General features: G+C 52.8%; 2 protein-coding genes across 3 annotated transcripts; one reads left to right on the forward strand and one right to left on the reverse strand.

Moving 5' to 3' along the window:
- Positions 1 to 137: 137 nt before the first annotated feature.
- Positions 138 to 1,873, forward strand: MEA1 (male-enhanced antigen 1). 2 transcript variants are annotated; one of them, XM_007107547.2, is made up of 4 exons: positions 138 to 222; positions 708 to 987; positions 1,074 to 1,176; positions 1,478 to 1,873. In XM_007107547.2, exons 2-4 carry the CDS (start codon positions 718 to 720, stop codon positions 1,627 to 1,629), a joined length of 525 nt encoding a protein of 174 aa, XP_007107609.1. In that variant the 5' UTR covers positions 138 to 222; positions 708 to 717; the 3' UTR covers positions 1,630 to 1,873. The 2 variants fall into 2 exon arrangements, with proteins under 2 accessions (XP_007107609.1, XP_007107608.1); XM_007107546.3 differs by having other exon boundaries at positions 209 to 331.
- On the reverse strand, positions 1,758 to 21,450 carry PPP2R5D (protein phosphatase 2 regulatory subunit B'delta). Its single transcript, XM_007107550.3, has 16 exons — positions 21,303 to 21,450; positions 16,364 to 16,441; positions 7,095 to 7,311; positions 6,640 to 6,839; positions 6,431 to 6,541; positions 6,217 to 6,309; positions 5,647 to 5,777; positions 5,449 to 5,508; positions 5,234 to 5,342; positions 4,985 to 5,038; positions 4,508 to 4,678; positions 4,274 to 4,401; positions 3,527 to 3,628; positions 3,360 to 3,432; positions 3,101 to 3,217; positions 1,758 to 2,956 (listed from the first exon to the last, which is right to left on the reverse strand). The coding sequence occupies exons 1-16, from the start codon at positions 21,327 to 21,329 to the stop codon at positions 2,819 to 2,821; spliced, it is 1,809 nt and encodes a 602-aa protein (XP_007107612.1). The 5' UTR covers positions 21,330 to 21,450; the 3' UTR covers positions 1,758 to 2,818.

The following is a 21,450-nucleotide window of genomic DNA, read 5'->3' on the forward strand; positions in this document are numbered from 1 at the left end:
ATTCTGGGCATGTGCAGATACGTGTCAAAAATCGCGGGAGTTACTGGGTAATGTAGTCCTTGGTTGTCCGGGAAGAAGACGGTGGAGGCGGGGCAAGGGGCGGACTCTTCGTCCTCGCTCGCGTCAATCATGAGCGCGCGGCAGGGTTGGAGGACTAGGCACCCCGGCACGTCCTGCCGCGCCGGAAGTGAAGGTGCGAGTTTGGCAGCGGGCTGTGAGCGGGTAAGGCGCGCGGAAACGCCAGCGGCGAGAATCGGTGGGGCGGCTGGGGACGCCGCACCTGGGGCAATTTGAAGGAAGCCTCTGGGACCCGAAGGGCGTTCGTCAGGCGGTACAGAGGGGAACCCCTTGGAGAGGAGAGAAGGGGGCGGGTACGCCTTGTCTAGGGGAGCTTATTTGGCGACCCGGAGTTCCTAAGTGGACTGGGGGGGAGGGGCGTTCTCGAAGGGGTGTCTTTTGGGAGGTGGCATGGCCTCTGGCTGGGCTGTTAAGAATTGGCGGAGTAAGGCGGATGGGCCTCCGTTGGAGATAAGTCGGCTTAAGAGGTGAAGGGCCCAGGAGAGGCTGGATGGTGGGGAGTGGGGCAGGAAACTTGGGGCGTTTAAATGTTTCGTGACGTAGGAGGAGACCACAAGGAGCTGGATGAGAGGATGAAGGTGGACTTAATTTCACCCGATCACTATTCTCCTGCCGCCCTGTTCTTGCAGCCCCTGCCCGATGGCAGCAGTAGTTCTAGGGGGAGACACCATGGGTCCTGAACGTATCTTCCCCAATCAGACTGAGGAACTCGGGCCACACCAGGGCCCTACAGAAGGCACTGGGGATTGGAGCAGTGAGGAACCAGAGGAAGAGCAAGAGGAAACGGGGACAGGACCAGCTGGCTACTCCTACCAGCCCCTGAACCAAGATCCTGAACAAGAGGAGGTGGAGCTGGCACCAGTGGGGGATGGAGAAGATGTAGTTGCTGATATCCAGGATCGGATCCAGGTATGGTGGAGGAGGCATTGTTCCTGAGCAGGTGAAGCTGGAGTCCTTGAAGGACTGGCCCTGAACTGTCGTCTCTGGTTCTGCAGGCCCTGGGGCTTCATTTGCCAGACCCACCATTAGAAAGCGAGGATGAAGATGAGGAGGGAGCTACAGCATCGAGCAACCACAGCTCTATTCCCATGGACCCAGGTAAAAGAGATCATTCTTTTATTTTGGAATAATGGAGGATGGGAACTGGTTAGTGCCAGTAGAGGGAAGTCACAGGAACACCCTGTTCCTAAAACAAGTTTGTAATCTAAGATTTTGCAGACTTCAGAATCCAGGTGAAATGCTATTCTTCTAGGCTGGGGGGGATGGGCAGGCTTGCCTAGGAATAACAGGACAGATTCAGTGACCTCACTAGCCCAAAAGCTCTGGGTTAATTCAACGAACGGGGAGGGGAGCTGGTCTTATTGTTTCTACCCCCTAACTGGTCTGCCTGTGATTTCAGAACACGTGGAGCTGGTGAAAAGGACGATGGCTGGTGTAAGCCTGCCTGCGCCAGGGGTTCCTGCCTGGGCTCGGGAGATATCAGATGCCCAGTGGGAAGATGTGGTACAGAAGGCACTCCAAGCCCGGCAGGCTGCCCCTTCCTGGAAGTGATCACCCTGAGAGGTGCCTTATCTCCCTGCATTCCAGGCCAGAACCAGCACAGGACTGAACACATCCTGGTTGTAATGTCCATTTCCATCCTCCCCATCTCCCTTCCACATCAAGGCAAATAAGACTTCTTCTCAGAGACCCACTTTATTCAGTTCTGTACATATGGGGACAATGGTCCAAGCCCAACCCACCTTAGCATGTATCACTCTGTGGGGAATAAAGCACCCTATGTACACAGCCAAAAGCTGCACTGCCTGTGCCCCTGGAACCCGGGTCCGGTCCCCCCCAGCCCCTCGCCCCTCCAAGGTTCCTGAAAGGGACAAGTGAGAGTCTGCCCAGCATCAGCACAAACAGGGAAATAAATAGGTGTTGGGGGGAGCCATGCTTAGGGCACTGCCCCCTGCTTCCTTGTTCCTAGCTTTGGGGACCAACAGCACAGGAAAGCAGTCAGCCCCAGGATGGTCCCTTCCATGTCAGTGATCCCAGGGCTGCTGCTCACCAAAGAGGGGGTACAGGGTAGGGTGTTTGTTCATCCCCTTCTCTTGGTCCATCTGGGCCCTATATTCATCACCTACTGTCCAAAGCCTATGCTTTTCTCCTTTTGCTCTCCCATGTTGTCTTGATCAGGCAGGGGTAAGAGGAAATAATGCAACCCCATCAGCCTGCACACTGCTGGGGCTGAGGGCCTATTTGTGCTGTTGGGGGTTGGCTCCCCTCCAGCTAATTCACTCCAGGGGCCAATGGGGTTTGACATAACTTTGGTGAGAATCATCTCCTGCTGCTCCCTGTATGCCTGCAGGGGAGGAAGACAAGGAGGAGACACCTGGAGTTCAAATGGAGCTGAAGGGGAGAGGAGAGGAGCATATTATTCCCTTGTGTATTTCTCAGAGCAGCCTCAGGTAGCTGTGGGATAAGGAGCAGGAGGGGGCCAGGCATCCCCAAGTTGTCTAAGCGCTGAGCACTGCCGTGCTCAGCCTGTCTGTACTAGCCACAGGGAGGCATGAACACATTTGGGGGGAGAAGAGGGACCACTCTGGGGGTGTCCCCGCTTCAAGTGCCTCATCCCCCTCCCTAGAGCAGAGAGGCCCTGCCTTGCCCCAAGTCAGCCAGTGGAGAGCAGAAGGTGGAGGGCTGGGGCAGTGTCCCAGGGCTGGGTGGGCTGTGGCCCTGTGGTGGGAGGGTGAGGAGGTCAGAGCGCCTCCTGGCTGGCAGTTAGAAACTCTTCCGCCCGCTTGTGCGCCTCCAGTGCCTTGATGGTGTACACGTCCTGAGGCAGCTCTGACTTCCGCCGAAGCAGCACTTTCTCCTTCTTGATGTCCTTTAGCATCTGTGTGGGGATGTGCAGAAGGTGAGGAATGGTGACCAAGTCCCGAGAAATCCCACTGTTTCCTGCCCTGATTCCTTGGCTCTGCGGCTCGTCTCCTCTCCCTCCCAGGGCTGTCTTGTCTTTCTGCTCCCCGTGCCCTCCCACCTGCACGGCCTCTGTCTCCACCGTCCTCTTCAGAAGCTGGATGTCCTCTGCCGTGGGGGTCTCCGTCTCCATCGAGTACACAGGAGGCAGTGGTGGAGGCGCTCGGAACATGGGATACTGAGAGGAAAGGAGGCAGACAAGTGGCAAGAGCCACTTGGGAAGTCTGGGGACCCTGTTTGCTTCCTGCCCCTCCTCAGACAAACCTTCCCCCCACCCAGGCTGGACCCCTCAGTTCAGGGCAAGGGCAGAAGCGCTTCACCTGGGGGTTAAGGCGAGCCAGCTCCTCAATCCGTTGCCACATCTCTTCTCTCTCCTTCATTCGGAACCGGCCCCTGAGGGAGCAAAGACAGGATTGGGGTGGCCTTGAGAGAGAAGCACAGGGGGCTGGTGTGGAAGAGGAACACCCCCAAGAAGAGAGAGACTCACTTCTGCTTCTCTGCCTTGTATTGTTGTGTACAGTCATCAAACAGCTTCTGATTCATCTCCATAAACAGCTTCAGGGCATTGTAGATCAGGCCGTGGATTGTCCTGCCACCAGGAAGAAAGACGAGGTATAAGAGGCCAGAGCCTGCCCTCAGTGCCGGGACCTCAATTTGCTCTCTCCCACAAGGTGTCTCTGCTAAGAGCTTTCTCATGTCCTACTCCCATCCCACCAGCCTCTGTACAGTGTAAGCTCATCGCTCTGGCCAAATCATGTGACTTGAGATTGGCAGTTCAAACCCTTTACAAATATGAGTCTGCCTGTCCATCCTTCCCGCACCCTGTGTTCCAAGAGCTCCCTTTTCCCCACTACTTCCTACTCTTCTAGCCCACACTAATGGCCTCCCAGCGCACTTGCTTTAAGCAGGAAAGCCTTTTTACAACGCTGGGATTTAATACATACTAAGAGGATCACATCAGCTTCTCACAACATGGAATTACATCTCCAAAGCTGCAGAATATCTGACCTCAAGAAGAGATGCGACAGAGGCCACTGCTCCGCTGCTGGATAGCACAGATCTCGCATGGGTATCTTTTCTCCCTGGTCAGTCCCTCAAGGCCCTATTAATATGCCGTGGGCACCAGACCCGCTTGCTGAGGGACCAGATGAGACCACTGGCTCTTGAGTCCATCCACACCCTCCCACATTCCAAAACCAGATCCTCAGTGCCCAGTGCCACCCCAGTTCCCTACTTGTTCCAGTGACTCTTGGAGTTCCTGTAGAGTGCAGGGAACATGATGGGGAGGACTCGGGCAGCATTGTCACTTATCAGGCTCATGATGTACTCATTGTTCCAGTAATAGAGGGCACGCTCTGCCACCTGGTGGAGACGGGCGAGACTCAGTGGGGATATGGCTCACTATGCTGAAGACCCTCCTCAGTTTTCTGGGAGGCAGGGGCTGGGATGTTCTGGGTCTGGGTCTCACCTGGAAATGGGGGCTGGAGACACACTTGGCAAGCTGGCGGAAGAGTGGTTCCATCACTTTGCTGAACTCTGAAGGTTCAATGACATCCAGAATCTCCTCTAGCTCATTCAGGAACATCACCTCCTTGGGGCTGTGGGTCTTGGGCCAGAACTTGAGAAGGCCCACGATCACCTGCGAGAAGAGGAGGACACAGGAATAAAATTCTCACTCAACACCTGTCTGGGTCTCCAGGAAGCCATCCTGCCCTCTCCCCGCAACCCTGGTAGGCACAGCTTGGGTGGCCTCAGCTAAGTGCTCATGTTTCTCCGGCTTGGATGCTTCCTAGGTGTACAAAGGTTTTACTTCTCCTTTAGAGAGGAAACCATGTCACCTGTCGGGTTACATCCCCCCTGAGTGCTTACGGCACTGCTCGATAGGTACCAACTGGCAAGTGCTGCTGACGGAGAGGCGGACCCTGGGGCCCAGCAGGGGAGTTACCGGCTCAGTGAGGCTGCTTTCCTTCTCCAGGAACTGTACCACGCAGTACGCCAGCTGCAGAAGGTTGAGACAGAAACGAGGTGAGGTGCAGGGCTCAGAAGGTCGCAGAGAGGTCGGTGACAGAAACCAGACCCCAGAACAGAAGGAGAGGCGTAGAGAGGAATTCCGCCCCATCACGGCTGGAATGCTTCCCCTTCCCTCTCTTTTCTGCAGCCAGGGCCGGGGATCATCAGGAGGAAGGCAGCTTACCTGAGGGTGGTAGACACTCAGAGACTTGACCTTGTGAAGGGGAAGCAGGACACGGATGAGGAACATCTTGTGCTCTTCTTTCAGGGGCAAGGCAAAGCCATTGATGATGCTGGGAGTTAAGGGAGGGTTGTCAGGACCAAAGGGCCAGGTCCAAGCTCAATGCACCAATCCTCCCGACCTTTTCTAGGCACGTGTGCCCCTGCCCCACCTCTCACCTGCCCAGGATCTCCAGGAGCTCGGCAATCCCATTGTGATGCTCTGTCTCATAGATGAACCTGAGGGAAGAACAAAGACTCTCTTGATAACCCCTGATGCCCCTCCAGCATTCTGTGAAGTCCCCGTCTACCACCCTTCTCCCACCCCACCTTAGTGAGGGGCTTGCTTTGCTCCTGAGCCCGGGCTCCTGGCCTCACCTGTAGAAGATGTGGTTGATCTGCCTACGGATATAAGCCCGGAGCCCCAAAAACTTGCCATAGATGCGATGCAAGATGGTCTTGAGGAAGTCCCGCTCTCGAGGGTCCTCACTGTCAAACAGGTCCAGGAGCTGGGAGCAAGCGGGAGGAGAGGCGGCAGTGAGGCAGGAGCGGGGAAGGCCAGGGCTGGGGTGACTTGGCTCCTGGCCAGAGGAAGCCCTCTGAAGAGGGTGCGTGGAGACGAGTCTCTGGGAAGAGTGATTCTATTGTAGTGCTCTACCCCAGGTGATGTCTGGGAATACATGCTGCATTCCCCATTGGGGTGGGGTGGGGTGGGGAGGGAGGGTAACAGTGTTGCTTTTTTGTTTCCTTCCATTATGCTGGAAGCTTCTTATGGACAGAGTAGGTTTGTTTAACCCCCATGGTCAACTTGCACCAGACACAGCTGAAACCCAATACAGTACATATATTCAGCAGAAGCAAAAAGAACAGCTTGGACTGGAGTCAGGGGACGTGGGGCTAGAGTTCATGGACTGGAAGGAGGGGAAGGCAGGAACTTCAGGGACTCACAGCAAGGACAAACTTCTGGTCAATGTACTTCTTGGCTATGTTTGGCTGGAAATCGGGAGACTCAAGGAAACGTAAGAAAAACTCGTACACGAGCTGCGGGGGGAAAGGAGCATCACTTAGGGGCATTCCCCAAGGACTGGGAGAGCCCCCTTGCTGCAGGGCTCAGAGTTCCCCACTGCCCACAGCCAGGCCCCTGCCCCCTTTGCTCTGGTACCTGGAGATGCGGCCAGGCGGCCTCCAGGGTGGGCTCATCTTCCTCGGGGTCAAACTCGGCCCCAGTGGGATTTGATGAAGGTGGCAGCGTCCGGAAGAGGTTCACTGAAAACTGAGGGGTAGGGAGGGCCCAGGTGAGAGTTCTCTGGGCAGGTCTGGGCTTTTCTGGGGCCCCCGTCCCTGCCCGCTTTCCCCTTTCCCTGTGCCTACCATAGTGACGGCCTCAGGGTAAATGGCCTCGGTGACAACATCACGGCTGTGGGTGATGTACTCCACCATTTCGTTGAGCCCTGCCCGCTTCACCTCCTTGAATTTGAGGTCACTGAGTGGGTCTGACACAAAGTCAAAGAGGACGCAGCACTGGCGTAGCTTCTGGATAAACAGCTCCTCCCGCTCCTGGGTTGGTGAGTCTAGGGGCGGATGGGCCATGGTCAGGTCTCCTCTGTGGTCCTTCACTGCTATGCCCTGCTCACCTTGCAGGGCGTTCCCCGATCCCTTCCTGCCACCATCCTGCTCCCCTGACGCCCACCCCCAGCCCCAGCGCAACTCCCCCTCACATTCTCTAGAGCTTCTACCCTCCCCCAAACACCCCCAAACCTCCATTCCACCAACACCCACTGTCCCCTAGGTCTGATGCCCCAGCCCCCTTGACCTTTCCCAAGTACCTTTCAGGGCAGGAAGCTTCTGCAGCTCCCGGTTCTTGCTGAGGTTGAAGCGGGAGGAGCTTTGCCGTCGCTCCTTCTTGACAATCTGGGGCCCCCCTGAGTACTTGATTTTGCTGAGCTGTGTGGGGGGCGGCGTGCTGTTGCTGGGACGCTTGTTGGATGACGGCGGCTGCGGTGGAGGCTGCGGTGGCGGCTGCGGCTGGGGCTGGGGCTGGGCCTGATCAAACGAGCGAGTCACTGGAGTGCACTCGCCAAGCTACACTTCCCACCCCAGGCCTGGCCCACCGCCCAGCCCCGGGTCCGTTTATGCCTCTATGGGCCTGGGCAGCAAGCAGCTGCCTCCTGCCCTGAAGGAGCCAAGACCAGGGTCGGACATAACTGCGGGATGTGGCCCTGGAAGGAGCGGTCTAGAAGGCGTGTCTCCCAAAGTGATGCCCGCTGCCTGTGCATCAAGAGCCTTCGAAACACTCACTCCCGTTCCTGAACAGGCAAAGCTAATTGATGGACTGACAGTGACAGAAGTCAGACAAGTGGCTCTCCTGACGGGGAGGGGGTGGCAGCGGTGTGGGTTGGGGAGATGTGGGTGGTGACTGAGAAGAGGCATGAGGACCTTTCTGACTAATGGAAACATTCCGTATCTTGACTGGGTCTGGGAGGTGGTTCACAGCATAAACATATGTAAAAATGCATCGACCAGTACACCGAAGATTACTCTATTTTATCATTTACTGAACGTGTGACAGTCTTCAGTTGAAGAAACTCCTTCCCATATCTCAGCAGTTTAACTACTAGAAATATAGATTAAGCAAAATCCTAAATATAAAAAAAGGCTTTGTGCAAAAACACTTTTTATGGTCTTATTTATAATGACAAATATATAAATACATGGAAATCATGGAGTTAAAATTATGTTTATGAAAACTATGTACTAAATGTAATCATACGTGGTTCAGCTGTGAAAAATGTTTACACAGTCATAGTAATTTACCCAAAACGGGTGATAAGTATTCTGAGAGGAGGGGAAAAGTCTGCACGGAGGTATAAGACACTGGGGCCTTAATTTTCCACATTAGGAAGTCAAGAGATATCTAAAGCTCACAAATTAAAGGGGAAAAAAAAAGCAGTAAAAGGATCTTATTTGGAGGTATAAAAGTCAATCTGCAAGGAAAGAGTTAGGAGTTGAATGTGGTTGCCACGAAACAACAGGAGAAGAGGGGCCAGTGACAGGGGCTGCCCTGCTCATTACAAGCCTGAGAGTATTATCTGACCTTCTGAACAATGCACCTATTACCACGCTGATAAAAATTAAAAACAAAACAAAAAGCCTAAAACTATGGAATGAGAGAAAATTGCTTCCTATATGCTAAGTTAAATACGGATAATACAAACCTGTATATACAAAATGAGCTCACCGACGTTAAAACAGAACCCAAAATCCAGTTAAGAAAAAGAAAGAACAAGTGCATTGTGTTCATGACTATCTCCTGCAATGACAGAATGAGACATGACTTTTTCCTATTTTCCTAAATTTTTTACAAGCTGACACTGCTTTTATAATGGAGAAATAGGGAATGCCCTGGCAGTCCAGTGGTTAGGACTCTGTGCTTCCACTGTACGGGGCCTGGGTTCGATCCCTGGTCAGGGAACTAAGATCCTGCAAGCCATGCAGCACAGCCAAAAAAAAAAAAAAAAAGACAATATAATGGAGAAATACAGCTAATTTCCAAAAGTTATATCTTTACTTCCTTCCAGACACGGGTGTCAGAGCCCCACGAAGCCCATTTTCAGAAGCACACAAACAGGTGTTTGCAGGGCTGTCCACTCACAGGTACTGTCCAGGTAACCCCCTGCTGGGAGAGGGGAGAGGCTGAGCCACAGGACAGCCCTTCCCCCCAACCAAAGAAGAGACTGCAGCAGGACCAGAGGAGTGAGGTCACGTCCAGCTGGGTCCCCACACCACAGGAAAACTGTCCTCCTGTGCTCACACCTGCCATCCCCGCCTCCTCTCCAGCCCCCTACATAAACTCTTACTTCATAAAATAAGAATGGGAGAATATGAAACTCTCTGGGATAAGGGGCAAGGAGGAAGACAAATGTTATGCTTTGTATGCTCTTGAATTTTTTATGGAAACAATTATGTCAGGCTTGTGACCTATCTGGGGGTCAGAGGCAGGAGAGGAGCGCTGGGTCCAGCCCAGGGCAGGCCTTGGGTCCAGTGTAGCTCATTACCGCTTTGGCCATCTGGCCCTCTCCTCCTCTTGAAATGAGCCCCAGACACCAATTTGACTAGGGGAATGCAAAGAAGTGGGGCAAGAGCAGTCATCACACACCTCCCTTGCCATGACTACACTCAACCAGTGTGATTTGTTTGGTTAGACAGTGCAAGGCACCCTGAAGTCTGGGGTCTCTCTTCCTGTATACGGAGGATGGATCACACCTTGGTAGAGGATGAAGGAGAGAGGCAAAAGGCCAGGGGGCCAGAGCCTGGTGTGCATCAGACTCTCCCCATTTCCCTGTTGCAGGAACAACCCAATCCTTGTCTGTGGAGCTTAAGAGTCAAGGGCACAGACTTGAGCCTGACTGCCTGGGTTTGACTACTGGCTCTGCCATTCATTAGCTGAGTAACCTCCAGGAGGTCATATAGCCTCTCTGTGCCTCATTTGTAAAGTGGGGATGGCAATAGTACTACCTCACAGGGTTGTAATAAGGATTTAAATGAACAGTATATGGCACACAAAAGTGTCTTATAAGCAGTATCTTCTACTATTGTTGTTATGATTATTATTATTTCCCATCCCTGGATTTTAGGAATACAGCCTGGAAATTCCTGAAACTAGCACACCTCAAATGTTCCTTAGAGTTCATTATCCTTCTTGTTTTAAAATGGGGGAACCCAGGGAATTCCCTGGCAGTCCAGTGGTTAGGACTCCGTGCTTTCACCGCTGTGGGCCCGGGTTCAATCCCTGGGTGGGGAACTAAGATCTCGCAAGCCATGTGGCATGGCCAAAAAAATAATAAAATAAAATGGGAGAACCCAAGAAGGCGTTGCATCTTTCAAGACCCACCTTCTTCCAAAAAGCCTTCTCCAATCACTCCAGGACTTGCATGTCCACCCTCCACCCTCAACCTTCTGACACTGCTTGTCTGTTCCATTGGCTCTGGGATCATCCCCAGTGACACCTCCTGATCACTTTGCTCATGTGTCATCTCCCCACTAGAAAGCAAGTCCCTTTAAAGCCAGGACCCAGGTTTGTGCCCCTCTGGGTCTCCTCAGCACTGGCACTGGCACCTAACAGGCATTCAGTGAATGACTGGTTATTTGACTGATTGGGGGGGGTGGCGGGCAGAGGACGCCAAGCCCAGGCCCATCTCCATAGGTCCCTCCTGTCCTGACTGGGGACCTTCAGAACAAAGCCCTGCACAGTGGTGGGAGCAGAGTGGGAAGGAGAAACATCAGAGATACTAGGCTGAGGGACTCAGTGGCAACTGAGGAACAAGACTCGGGAAGAATATGTCTCTCTCCATCCTCTCAGATGAGATGCAGAAACCCTGCATCTCCATGAACCTCGCACTGAGGGGACATCCAGAGAAAGGAGGCCTTCTTCCCAAAAAGGGAAAAGCAAGACCTCAATTTTCTCTGCTAACGAGCAGAGGGTTGGACTAGATCAGTAGTCCAAACACTCTCCAAGTAAGGTTTTAAGAAAACAGAGATTGCATAGATGAAAATCATAGTTTAAAAAGCCACCCAATGAGTTGATGCCTAAGGTCCCTTCCCCTTCAGGATGGCATTATTGAAGGCTGGGGTGGCCGGAGAGCAGCTGAGCCGGCTTAATCTGCCCCGCCCCCAGCCCACTGGGCCACCCTGGTTTTATAAGGACCATTGGCTCCCAGGCCCCAGATACAAGGAGCAGCTGAGAGACAGCTGGGCCAGCCAGCAAAGCCCTGGAAACATACTTGTCAGAAAGGAGTATAGGTGTGTGCCAGCAACTCACTTCACGTTCAACCCTTTCTCCTAAAAGCTCTAGCTTCCAACTTCTCCTTTATTGACCTGGGCTGGAGATGAGAGGCAGCTGCATCCCCAGGAGAACATTCTGCAGCCATCAGAGCACGGGTGGACATGGGCCAAAGGCAAGCTGGTGACCTGCCTGCTCCCACTTCTGAGACTCCACAGTGGCTGTCTCCTCTGCCTGAACAACCGTCTCCTCCCACTTCTAAACTTGCAACAGGATCCAAACTCCAAGAAGCCTTCCTAGATTCAGGCCTCCTGCAATCCAGTGGGGCTTTTTTCTTACATATAAATTTATTTATTTATTTTTGGCTGCATTGGGTCTTAGCTGCTGCACGCAGGCTTTTCTCTAGTTGCGGTGAGTGGGGGCTACTCTTCATTGTGGCTCGTGGGCTCTAGAGCGCAAGCTCTGTAATTGTGGCGCACAGGCTTAGTTGCTCCACCACATGTGGGATCTTCCGGAACCAGGGCTCGAACCCGTGTGCCCTGCACTGGCCGGCGGATTCTCAACCACTGCGCCACCAGGGAAGCCCCTCCAGTGGGGCTTTGAATTTACACACCACCCTCACACTCAGGAGACTGCAACTATACTTGCCCACTCTGTACCAATTCCATTCCAACCTGACCCTAACACAGACACCGGTAACCATTAAACCCATATATTTAAACATAAAGTAGGACGTAGAAATATAATTTAAGCACTATAGAAGGTACTGTAGTAGAAAGATGAAACATAAAATTATCGGTGAAAAACGCAAAGATTAATGTTATAGCTTTTGCATAATGAATTAACTAGCTTAGTGAAGATCATTTTAGTTTCAAACCCTGAAAATCAGAGGCATTCTCTCCTGTATTGACACCTAGAGCGCTGTTGGGTTGGCCAGAGTTTGTTTGGGTTTTTCGTAACAGCTTACAAAAAACCCAAACGAACTTTTTGGCCAACCCCATACCCATTCTTAATTCATTTATTCAATAAACATCATGCTACACATTAGAGATTAAAAGGTGAATAAGACATGGCCCTTGCCCTCAAAGAGCTCACAGTCCAGTGGGCAAGACAGACACGAAAGCGGCCATTAGTACAGGGCAATGCAAAACCAGAGCGCCGCAAAGGATTCAGGAACTCAGAGGGCTGAGTGACAAACTCTGTCTGAAGAATTAGGGAAGCCCTCCCTGAAGAGGTGACTTTTGATTTGGCTCTTAAAGGATAAACACGGGTTTAGGCAAAGAATGAAAAGAGAGAGATAAAGCAGTCCAGGCCAATGGGATGACACCAATAAGAGCCCTGAGCCACAAAAGGCTTGTCGGGCTGGAAGATGGAAAGTCCAGAGGGGCTGGAAGAACAGGGCGGGGCCAGCCCAGGAGGCCTGAGGCTGCGTATTTGAATTTGTGAGCAATGAGAGGCCAAGAGGGGCTTTTAAGTAAAGGACTGATAGGACCAAAAATGTTTTTAGGGTAACAACTCTGGCTACTGTGATGTCAGACTGAAGTGGGGGAGACCAGGATCGTTTCTTCCTCCCTCTGTCCCTGCTCCCAGAACTCAGGACAGGGCACAGCACATAGAAAAGTCCACAGCACTGAAATGCTTTTTCCAAAGACAGGCCAGGAAAGACCCTTGCCTTGCAGCAGAGTCTGACCTAATCTCTCAAGGCTCCTTTCCATTCTAAGACTCTTCTAGAATCTTAGAACCAGCCTATTAGGTCATTAAGAACACGGGAGGACTGGCCACAGACCTGGGCTGAATTCCAGCTCTGCTGTTTTACTGCCGAGTAAAAGCTACTTAACATCACTAAGCCTCAGTTTCCTCTGTAAAATGGGGCTGATGATGATAACAGATGACCTCAGGGACTGATGCAGAGATTAAATGAGAAGATTATAAGATTAAATGCATGCGAAGTACTTAGCACAGTGCCTGGGACAGAGTGTACTGGGTTGAACAGTGTCCCCCCAAAATTCAAATCAACCCAACATCTATGAATGTGATCGTATTTGGAAACAGGGTCTTTGCAGATGTAATCAAGTTAAAATGAGGTCATACTGGATTAGGGTGGGCCCTAAATCCAACATGACTGGTGTTCTTGTAAGAAGAGGGAAATTTGGACACAGAGACAGAGGCACAGGGGAGAACACTGAGTGAAGACGGAGGCAGAGATTGGAACGATGCTTCTACAAGCCAAGGAGCAGATCACAGAAAGCCACCGAAGCCGGGAGAGAGGCGTGGAAGAGATTCTTCCCTAGAACCTCAGAGGAACATGGCCTGCTGACACCTTGATTTCAGACTTCTGACCTCCACAGCTATGAGAGAATAAATTTCTGGTATTTTAAGCCACCCAATTCATGGTAATTGGTTATGGCTGTCCTAGGAAACTAATACACAAGTAACTGCTCAATAAAATAAATGTTGGCTGCTATAAATTATTAAGATCAGTTGGAAAGACTGGCAAATGCTTGACACAGGGTAAGTTTGGCTGTAAGAACCCAAAATTCTGGACTAGAAAAAGGGCAAGGGAGGGATTTCCTTGGCGGTCCAGTGGTTAAGACTTTGCCTTCCAATGCAGGGGGTGCGAGTTCGATCCCTGGTTGGGAGCTAAGATTCCCACATGCTTCACAAACAAACAAACAAACAAAAAAACATAAAACAGAAGCAATATTGTAACAAATTCAATAAAGACTTTAAAAATGGTCCACATCAAAAAAAAAAAAAAACTTAAAAAAAAATAAAAATAATTTGATAAAATACTATTTTCCCAGGAAAAATATGAAAAATATATTGAATACTATTTATGCTAGACTAAAAGCTTCTGAAATTTTTAATTATGGAATAAAAAAGAAAAAGAAAAAGGGCAAGAGAAGGACTGTGACAAACAGCTTTTGATGACCTGGGCCTCACAGCCTGGCCCCCAACTATTCCATGTCCCACTGCCTGGGGCCACCTGGGTGCATTTCTGCAAAATCATGGAGCAGAATTCCTGCAGCTGCCTCAGACAGGTGAGCCCTGAGCGGCATTTCATAAAACAGAGCCCAAGGTGAACACGACACTCTCCTTTTCCAGAGGGCGGTGGAGAAATCACAGCAGCTGGTCTCAGCTTATTTCTTAAGCTGCTTGAGCCTTCGTTTTCCCACCTATGAAAGGAGAGGGTTCCTTCCAGGTCTAATTTGAAGTTGGTTTGTTTGCTCTTCCATTCACTAATGCATTCAAATGCTGGTGCTTCCGGTGGCCAAGCCCTTCGGTGTGAGTGAGAGCCTCTCAGGAGCTAAGTGTTAACACAGGAGACAACTGACACACAATGAATTCCCATGGAATTGTTTCATTACAGCTGTGGTTAAGCACTGCCGTGGAGTGATGCTGGGTACCAGGGGCCCTGACCGCGTCCTGCGCATGGGGATGGGGGCAGGTGGTCAAGGAGGGCTGCTTCCAAGAAATGACAGCCAATCTGTCTAGTAAATGAATGAGCAGGAGGGAGTCAGGCAGAAGGCAGGAGTGGCCCCCCAAGCTATTCCTTTCTGTCCCTTTATTTTATTTATTTTTTTTTTTTGGCGGTACAAGGGCCTCTCACTGTTGTGGCCTCTCCTGTTGCGGAGCGCAGGCTCCGGACGCACAGGCTCAGCGGCCATGGCTCACGGGCCCAGCCGCTCCGCGGCATATGGGATCTCCCCGGACCGGGGCACGAACCCGTGTCCCCTGCATCGGCAGGCGGACTCTCAACCACTGCGCCACCAGGGAAGCCCCTTTCTGTCCCTTTAAATCCTGTTTCCAAGTCTCTTGCTGCTTTGAGTATCAGTTGTGGGCTCCCGACCACCTTCCCTGTGGGTCCCACACATGTCACGGCTCCTGAAGGGGAGACTGAGCCCAGAGGGCGTGCCCTCCAGAAGCATCTCCTGGTGACCTCCTGTGAACCAAGGGCGTCAGCACACAGGTGTGGGGAAGAAGCAAGCTCCTTCCCTCAGAGTTCACAGTCTGGTGGGGAGAAACACATCTGGGAACCAACAGTGCCAGCATTGAGTGACAAGGACTGGCCTAGAGACATGTTCAGATGCCAGTGTATGTGCAGAGGAAGGAGGAATTTCTCTTCCGTGGTCCTCAACTCGCATGTCTGTAAAATGGAGAAAACCTACCCTGCTTCCTCCCATCACTCAAGTGAGGGTAAAATGATGGTTGCAGGTGTGAAAAGTGCTTGGCTCTCTTTGGAGGTGATCGGAACCAGAAGTATCCAGAAAAATCCAAATCCAGAGTTAACCCCAACCGAACACTTTTTTTTTTTTTTTTGCGGTACGCGGGCCTCTCACTGTTGTGGACTCTCCCGTTGCGGAGCACAGGCTCCGGACGCGCAGGCCCAGCAGCCATGGCTCACGGGCCCAGCCACTCCGCGGCATGTGGGATCTTCCCGGACCGGGGCACGAACCCGCGTCCCCCGCATCAGCGGGAGGACTCTCAACCACTGCGCCACCAGGGAAGCCCCTAACCAAACACTTTTTAATCGATCTTCTCTCCATGACCCGCCCCCAACCCACAAGACCTGCCCAGAATTAGACAGCTCCATTTCCTGTTTGCCTCCATCCGTCTGAATAGTTTAGCACAGGAGGGAGGAAGCACAAAAACCAAGGATCACCAGCTTCCGGGTAACACAGGCGCTTGCTCAGCGTGCTCCCAGGACCATTCAGCATCCAAGCATCCCACTGAGCACACTGGACTTCCTTAAGTCCCTCCACCCTCCTGTGTGCTCTCTGCTTGCCATTTATTGCTTTACAGCCCGAGATTGCCAAGCTGCACTGACCTCTGCTCATGCCTGTCCTTCAGCAGCTCCCATCTGATCGGGACCAAGAGAGGTGGGTCCGGCCCTGCCCGACTCAGGGACATCAGCCACTCCCCACCCCGGCCCCACCCAGAGCTACACTGAAGTCACCCCACTGAGCACCCATGTGCACCCGTGTACTTTTCCCTCCTCCCCAGGACCCAGTACCCCTAGCTTTTTGCCCTAAGAGAAAAGGAATTCTCAACACTTTGGTAGACAGAGAATTGATTTTCACAGGAATCCCTGCAGAATCGGAAAAACTGGAAGGCTTATTTGGTCCATAGCCGCCAAAGGGAAAGCCTGCCTGAGGGCAGTCTGGATGGGCTGTCCAGGCCCCTCCCTGGCTATGAAAGTCTCCTTCCCTTCTTCCCCAATAATCTCTGGGCCCCTAAGATCCCTCACCCCACCGGCCATCAAGCAGATGGAACTGGTGCCTGCACCATAACTAGGGCTGTGCCCACGTTCATTACCTCCTCAGCGCTCTCGCCTCCACCATCCTTGCTCGAGCTGCTGGGCTTGGCCGTGCCTTTGGCAAGCTTGGGGGGCTCCTGAAGGGAGAAGACGGAGGTAGAGTTAACAGATGCCAAGGAAGGGAGAGGCCTCATCCTCATCCCTCAGGTCTCTGTTGTAATTCTCCTCTGTCCAATTGAATCAATCAGTCAATCAGCACCACTGAGCCCCTACCTTAAACCTGGGGCAGTGGGGTGGCAGGCTGGGGTACACAAAGGGAGATTCAGTCCCTCAAAGGCACACAACGAGTTCAGAATCTGGTTAGGAAGACAACTCTAACACACAATAATTCAGCATGACCATGCTCCTTCACCTCACAAGGCTGTTGTATGAGTTAGGGCCTCTGTCAAGTAAGAACCAGGGTGATGAGGCTCAAGAAAAAGCAACATGGAAGAAGCTGCTCAGACTGGCTTCTGACTAAAGCGGGCAGAGGGGGCCTGAGGCTCTCATGCTAGAGGGAAGGGAATCACCACTCTCCTCCGGAGGCCATCTGGAAAGACCTGGAAGACTTTTTTGGATATCACAAACAGCACCCAGACTAGAAACTGCTACTGGCATAATCAGTGGGGCCCAGGGATGCTAACAGGTATAGGAATCGTCCCAAGAACGCCTCGGTAGACAAACACAAGGACAGGGATGGGGATAAGGCCCAGAATTGCTATAAAGAATGAGCACTAGTCCAAAGTCTCCCTTGGGAACCTAGCTGCTGGCTCAGAGCCCTGGCCTGCCCAGCATCTCTTCCTATGCTTTGGGCCAAAAAAAAGCAACTGCCCAGGGACAGGATGAGGAAAATGTGAAAAAGACTTGGGGATTTAGGTCTGACTGCAAGCTCAACACAAATCATCCATGTGCTGTGGCTGCCACGGCAGCTCATGTGACCTGCCGTCCAGTTAACAGACCTGTGCAGAGAGCCTGGCACCAGGGGACGTGGAAGCGCCCCGTCCTTGGCACTGATGGGGCCATTCTGGAGGATCTGGTTCAGTCGAGAGCATCACACTTTGGGAGGGACAAAGACAAATGCTAGGTTTTCTTCGGGGAAAATACAACCCATACAGGGAGTAGATTCAAAAGCAGGTCCTGAGAGCAACAGCTGCAGGAACTGGGATAGTTAACAATGGAAGGGAGGAGTCATGGAGGGTGGGGGAGCAAGAGGGATCTTTACGAATAAATGAAGGGCTGCCATGTGGACTAAAGATGCAACTTGTTCTATGTGGATCCAGAGGCCCAAGAGCCACGGGCAGAAGTGGCAGGAAGACAGGCTGAGGCTCCAAACAAGGAAGACTTTTCTCCTGGAGCAGCTGCACAGAAACTGGCTGCCTAGTGAGGCTGTAATCTCCCCAACCCAAGAGCATTCAAGCAGAGGTGCATTCATGCCTCCTCCAAGGCATGATGCAAAAGGGTCCCGAGCCTTAAATGCAGATCGGATTGAAGGACCTTGGAAATCACTTCTAGCTCTGAGATTCTGCGACTTGATAGCACCTGAGCCCCTTCAGTGAGAAGTGTTAAATCCAGTGATTATGCCCACGGGGGCAAAAGGATTTCAGGGAGAAGAGAGCTCCTCGTAGGCTGGAGCAGGGGGAAGGCTTCGTGGGGGTGGGGAGGCAGGAAGCCGTTCCCAGGTGTGGAGCAGCTCCAGGCAGTCAGAGCAGTGAGAAGGAGCCCTGTGCTCTGGGTGGCTAGGCGCCCTCCCAGTGCCCACTGACCAGGTGGGGCACACTCACCCCTTGCCGAGGGGCCAGCAATGGGTGCAGAGTGTGGGGTGGAGAGGAAAAGGATGGGGGAGGGTGGGTGCAGGCAGGACGCAACACTGAGGTGACCGTCTGCACACACCCCAGACGTGGGCCTCTGGACAAAGCTGGCCCATCTGCACCCACGTCTCACCTCTCTCCTTGATCATGAGCTCCTTGTTCCTTTTTGTACCCCTCCACCCACCCTGCAGCACTCAGACATATCTCTCAGGCAATGTGCGGAAGAAAGATCCCGGCTGCCTGGGGGGTGGTGTTGGGGGGTGGGCATGGGAACCAGGCCATCACCCTTGCTCCCTGGCTCCCGCAGAGCAGGTGAAATGCACACACTTCAGCCCAGCCCAGCTGTCCAGTGCTGCATGGCAATGTGGTTTAGAGCCAGCCCTGTGTTCCAGGCCCAGCTCTTACTGGCTATACAATCACGGGCAAGTTAACTAGCCTCGCTGAGCCTGTTTCCTCACCTATTAAGTGCTGACAATCAAAGTACCTAATTCCCTTTATTTCTTTTTTAATTTTTTCTTTTTTGTCTGTGCCGCACAGCATGCGGAATCTTAGTTCCCCGACCAGGGATCGAACCCGTGCCCCTTGCAGTGGAAGCACGGGACGACTGGACTGCCAGGGAAGTACCCCTAATTCCCTTTAGCACAGTGTCTGGCACATGAAAAATGACATGTTAGTCAATGTTATTACTATTATTATGAACAAGAAGAAAGTGGGAGGGAGCAGAGGCACGCCACCACCCAGGAACCTAAAAGAGAGAAGTCCTAGATCAGAACATGAGGGAAGAGGAAGGATGCAAATCTCCCCAAGGATTGACTCAGCACTCATCCATTGAGCACCTACTGTGTACAAGGAGATGCCAAACCAAAATGGAACTTAGTTATTACCTCAAGGGGGAAGAAAAGACTTGTCTACAATTAATTCCAGTCCAAGGGAACATAAAAGGGCCATAAGTGACCTACCTACCGAGTACTCTGCAAATCCAGGGGAGGAGGGAGAGCTCACCCCCAACTAAGGGTTCAGGACGGGCTTCAGGGAGGAGGTCATGAGGTTAGGCCAGGCATGGGACCAGCAGAGATGAAGGAGAAAGGGGAGAGGTGATGGATGAACAATACAGACCCTCCATCCCCCCCTCCCCTCTGCCCCCACCCCTTTTAGGCAAACCCCAGTGACATCGTCAGGACTTGTCAACCACTGAAGGAGGCCAAATGCAACTAGAAATCAAAAGTGGAAAGTTAAACCTTAAAGGGGATCAGAGATGCCTGGCCCCATGCACACCAATCCTTCCCATACTCTTTCCCAACCAAACACTTAACACCTGTGGTCCTAGCAAGTCTTAAGAATTTTTCTTCTTCTTCTCAATCCTCTAGTAGATTAAGGCTTTCTGTGGATGGGACAGTATCTGTTCCATCAGACTAACAACTACAGATCAGTGAGGACCTCACCAGCTTCCCCTGAATTGCATTGCTCTCCACACTCCTTGTAGGAGCCCTTCAGCCCCTGGTGTGGCTGACTTTTGTGTGCATCATCTACAGCTAAGCTGCCCAAACCACCTCAGCATGCCTGCTCCCCAAAGACACAGGGCCTGGGTGGGGCACCCAAACCTGCCCAGCTCAGCACCCAAGGAGGTTCAATGCCTGCTATACCATCACCAACTCAACACTCAGAATCTCAGGCCCTGAGAGGTTATGGGGACAATCCAGAATCAGAGCTGCCTGGCAAATCTCCAACAGCCCCAGGATAGGGAGTTTAACTGATAAGGTCAGAGATGGCAGCCCAGCAACCCAGCCAATCAGAGGGCAAATGAAAGCAAGACACCTCTGGGGTCATAAAGTGGGTGAGCAGAACACCAGGCCAGAGCTAGCACTCACCATGAAGGACCAGCCCCAGGAAAGAAGAAGCTGGGGGAGGCTGGAACTGGTATCCTAGCATCCTCTGTGTGAGTCTGTACCTCAAAGGAACCACACCTCTGAGTCAGACATCAGCAACAGCAGGAAACAGAGGGTAGGGAAAGACAGGGATGAAGAAGAGGGGAAGGCAGTTCGGAGGTAGAAGAGGAAGGTGAAAGAAGGCAGCATCAAGAAACGGCCTGTGTCAAGACACCAAGACAAAGGCAAGGGTGTCCAGGGGTGGCTGCCCCGTGGAGTAAGAAGGATAGCTAATCTGATAGTGAGGGCAGATTCCCAATTTGAGGACAGTGTGGCCCAGGAAAGACAGAAACCCAGCACTGGTACAAAAAAGGAAAAATGCAAAGGTTATCTTCAATTAGGAATAAGGGGAGTAGCCTGCCCAGATTAGGAAAGGTGACTGGTTGAGGATGAACCTGGGAGTGGGTTGATGCCTGTTAGAGGGGCTTTGGAACAGAGGAGGCCTTTAAGTCAGGAGACCTGATATTACAGCTAGGCCTCCAGCAGGCTGTGTGACCTTGGCCAAGTCCCTTCCCCTGTCCCCCTGTCGGGGCCTCAGTCTCCTGTATCACTAGGGATTGCAATGAATGTGCTCAGACACCCTGACGTTCTGAGGTTGCATCGGCAGAAGGAAGGGCTCAGTCCTGGTTTACAAGTTTGTGTGTGAAGGAAGAACTAGAGGGAGGGGCCTAGGCCAGATTCGGTGGAGGAGAGAGCAGCAGAGCCGTTCTAGGTCAATGAGCCTGGCAGGGAGGGAGAAGGGGCTGTAGGGGACAGTGGAGAAGGCAGGCCCAGGCCCAGGCCCAGGAGGGTGGGAAGAGAAGGGGCTGCGCGGGGTTGGAGAGGGGGCTTAGTTCTGGAAGAAGGTGCAGTCTCAGATAAGCGGCTGTCCCAAACGGCAAACGGGTGGGGGATGGGGAGGTGATGGGGAGGGGATGGGGGCAGAAAAGGCAGGGGAGTAACCTGGGAGTAGGGCAGGATCTGTTAGGAGGAGGTTACCCTGGGCCGGGGGTCGGTGGAGGGAGGTGCATGTGGGGGGACTCTACCCCGGACAAGGGAGGGAGCTTTCTCAGCTGCGGCACAGGCTGGGGGTGCGACCAGCAGCCGGGGCGGAGGGCCGGCCCCGGGAGTCCTGCGGGGGCCGGACGGGAGGGTCAGTCTGGGGCTGTCCCGGGCCTGGCTCGGGCCCCTCCCAGAGCTCCGCGCAGGCCCCGAGGCGGAGGCGCGGGGACAAGGGCCATGCTCACCTTCTCCTTCTTCAGTTTATAGGGCATCTCGGCCCTTCCGGACCCGGTCCGGCTCTTGCGGCCCCGCTCCGGCTCCGGCTTTGCTCGGCCGCACTCGGCCCGCTCGGCTTCTCTTCGCCACCGCCTGCGCGCTGCGCCCGGGTCGAGC

The sequence above is a fragment of the Physeter macrocephalus genome, unplaced genomic scaffold (assembly GCF_002837175.3).
Source record: "Physeter macrocephalus isolate SW-GA unplaced genomic scaffold, ASM283717v5 random_102, whole genome shotgun sequence".
Lineage (NCBI taxonomy): Eukaryota > Metazoa > Chordata > Mammalia > Artiodactyla > Physeteridae > Physeter > Physeter macrocephalus.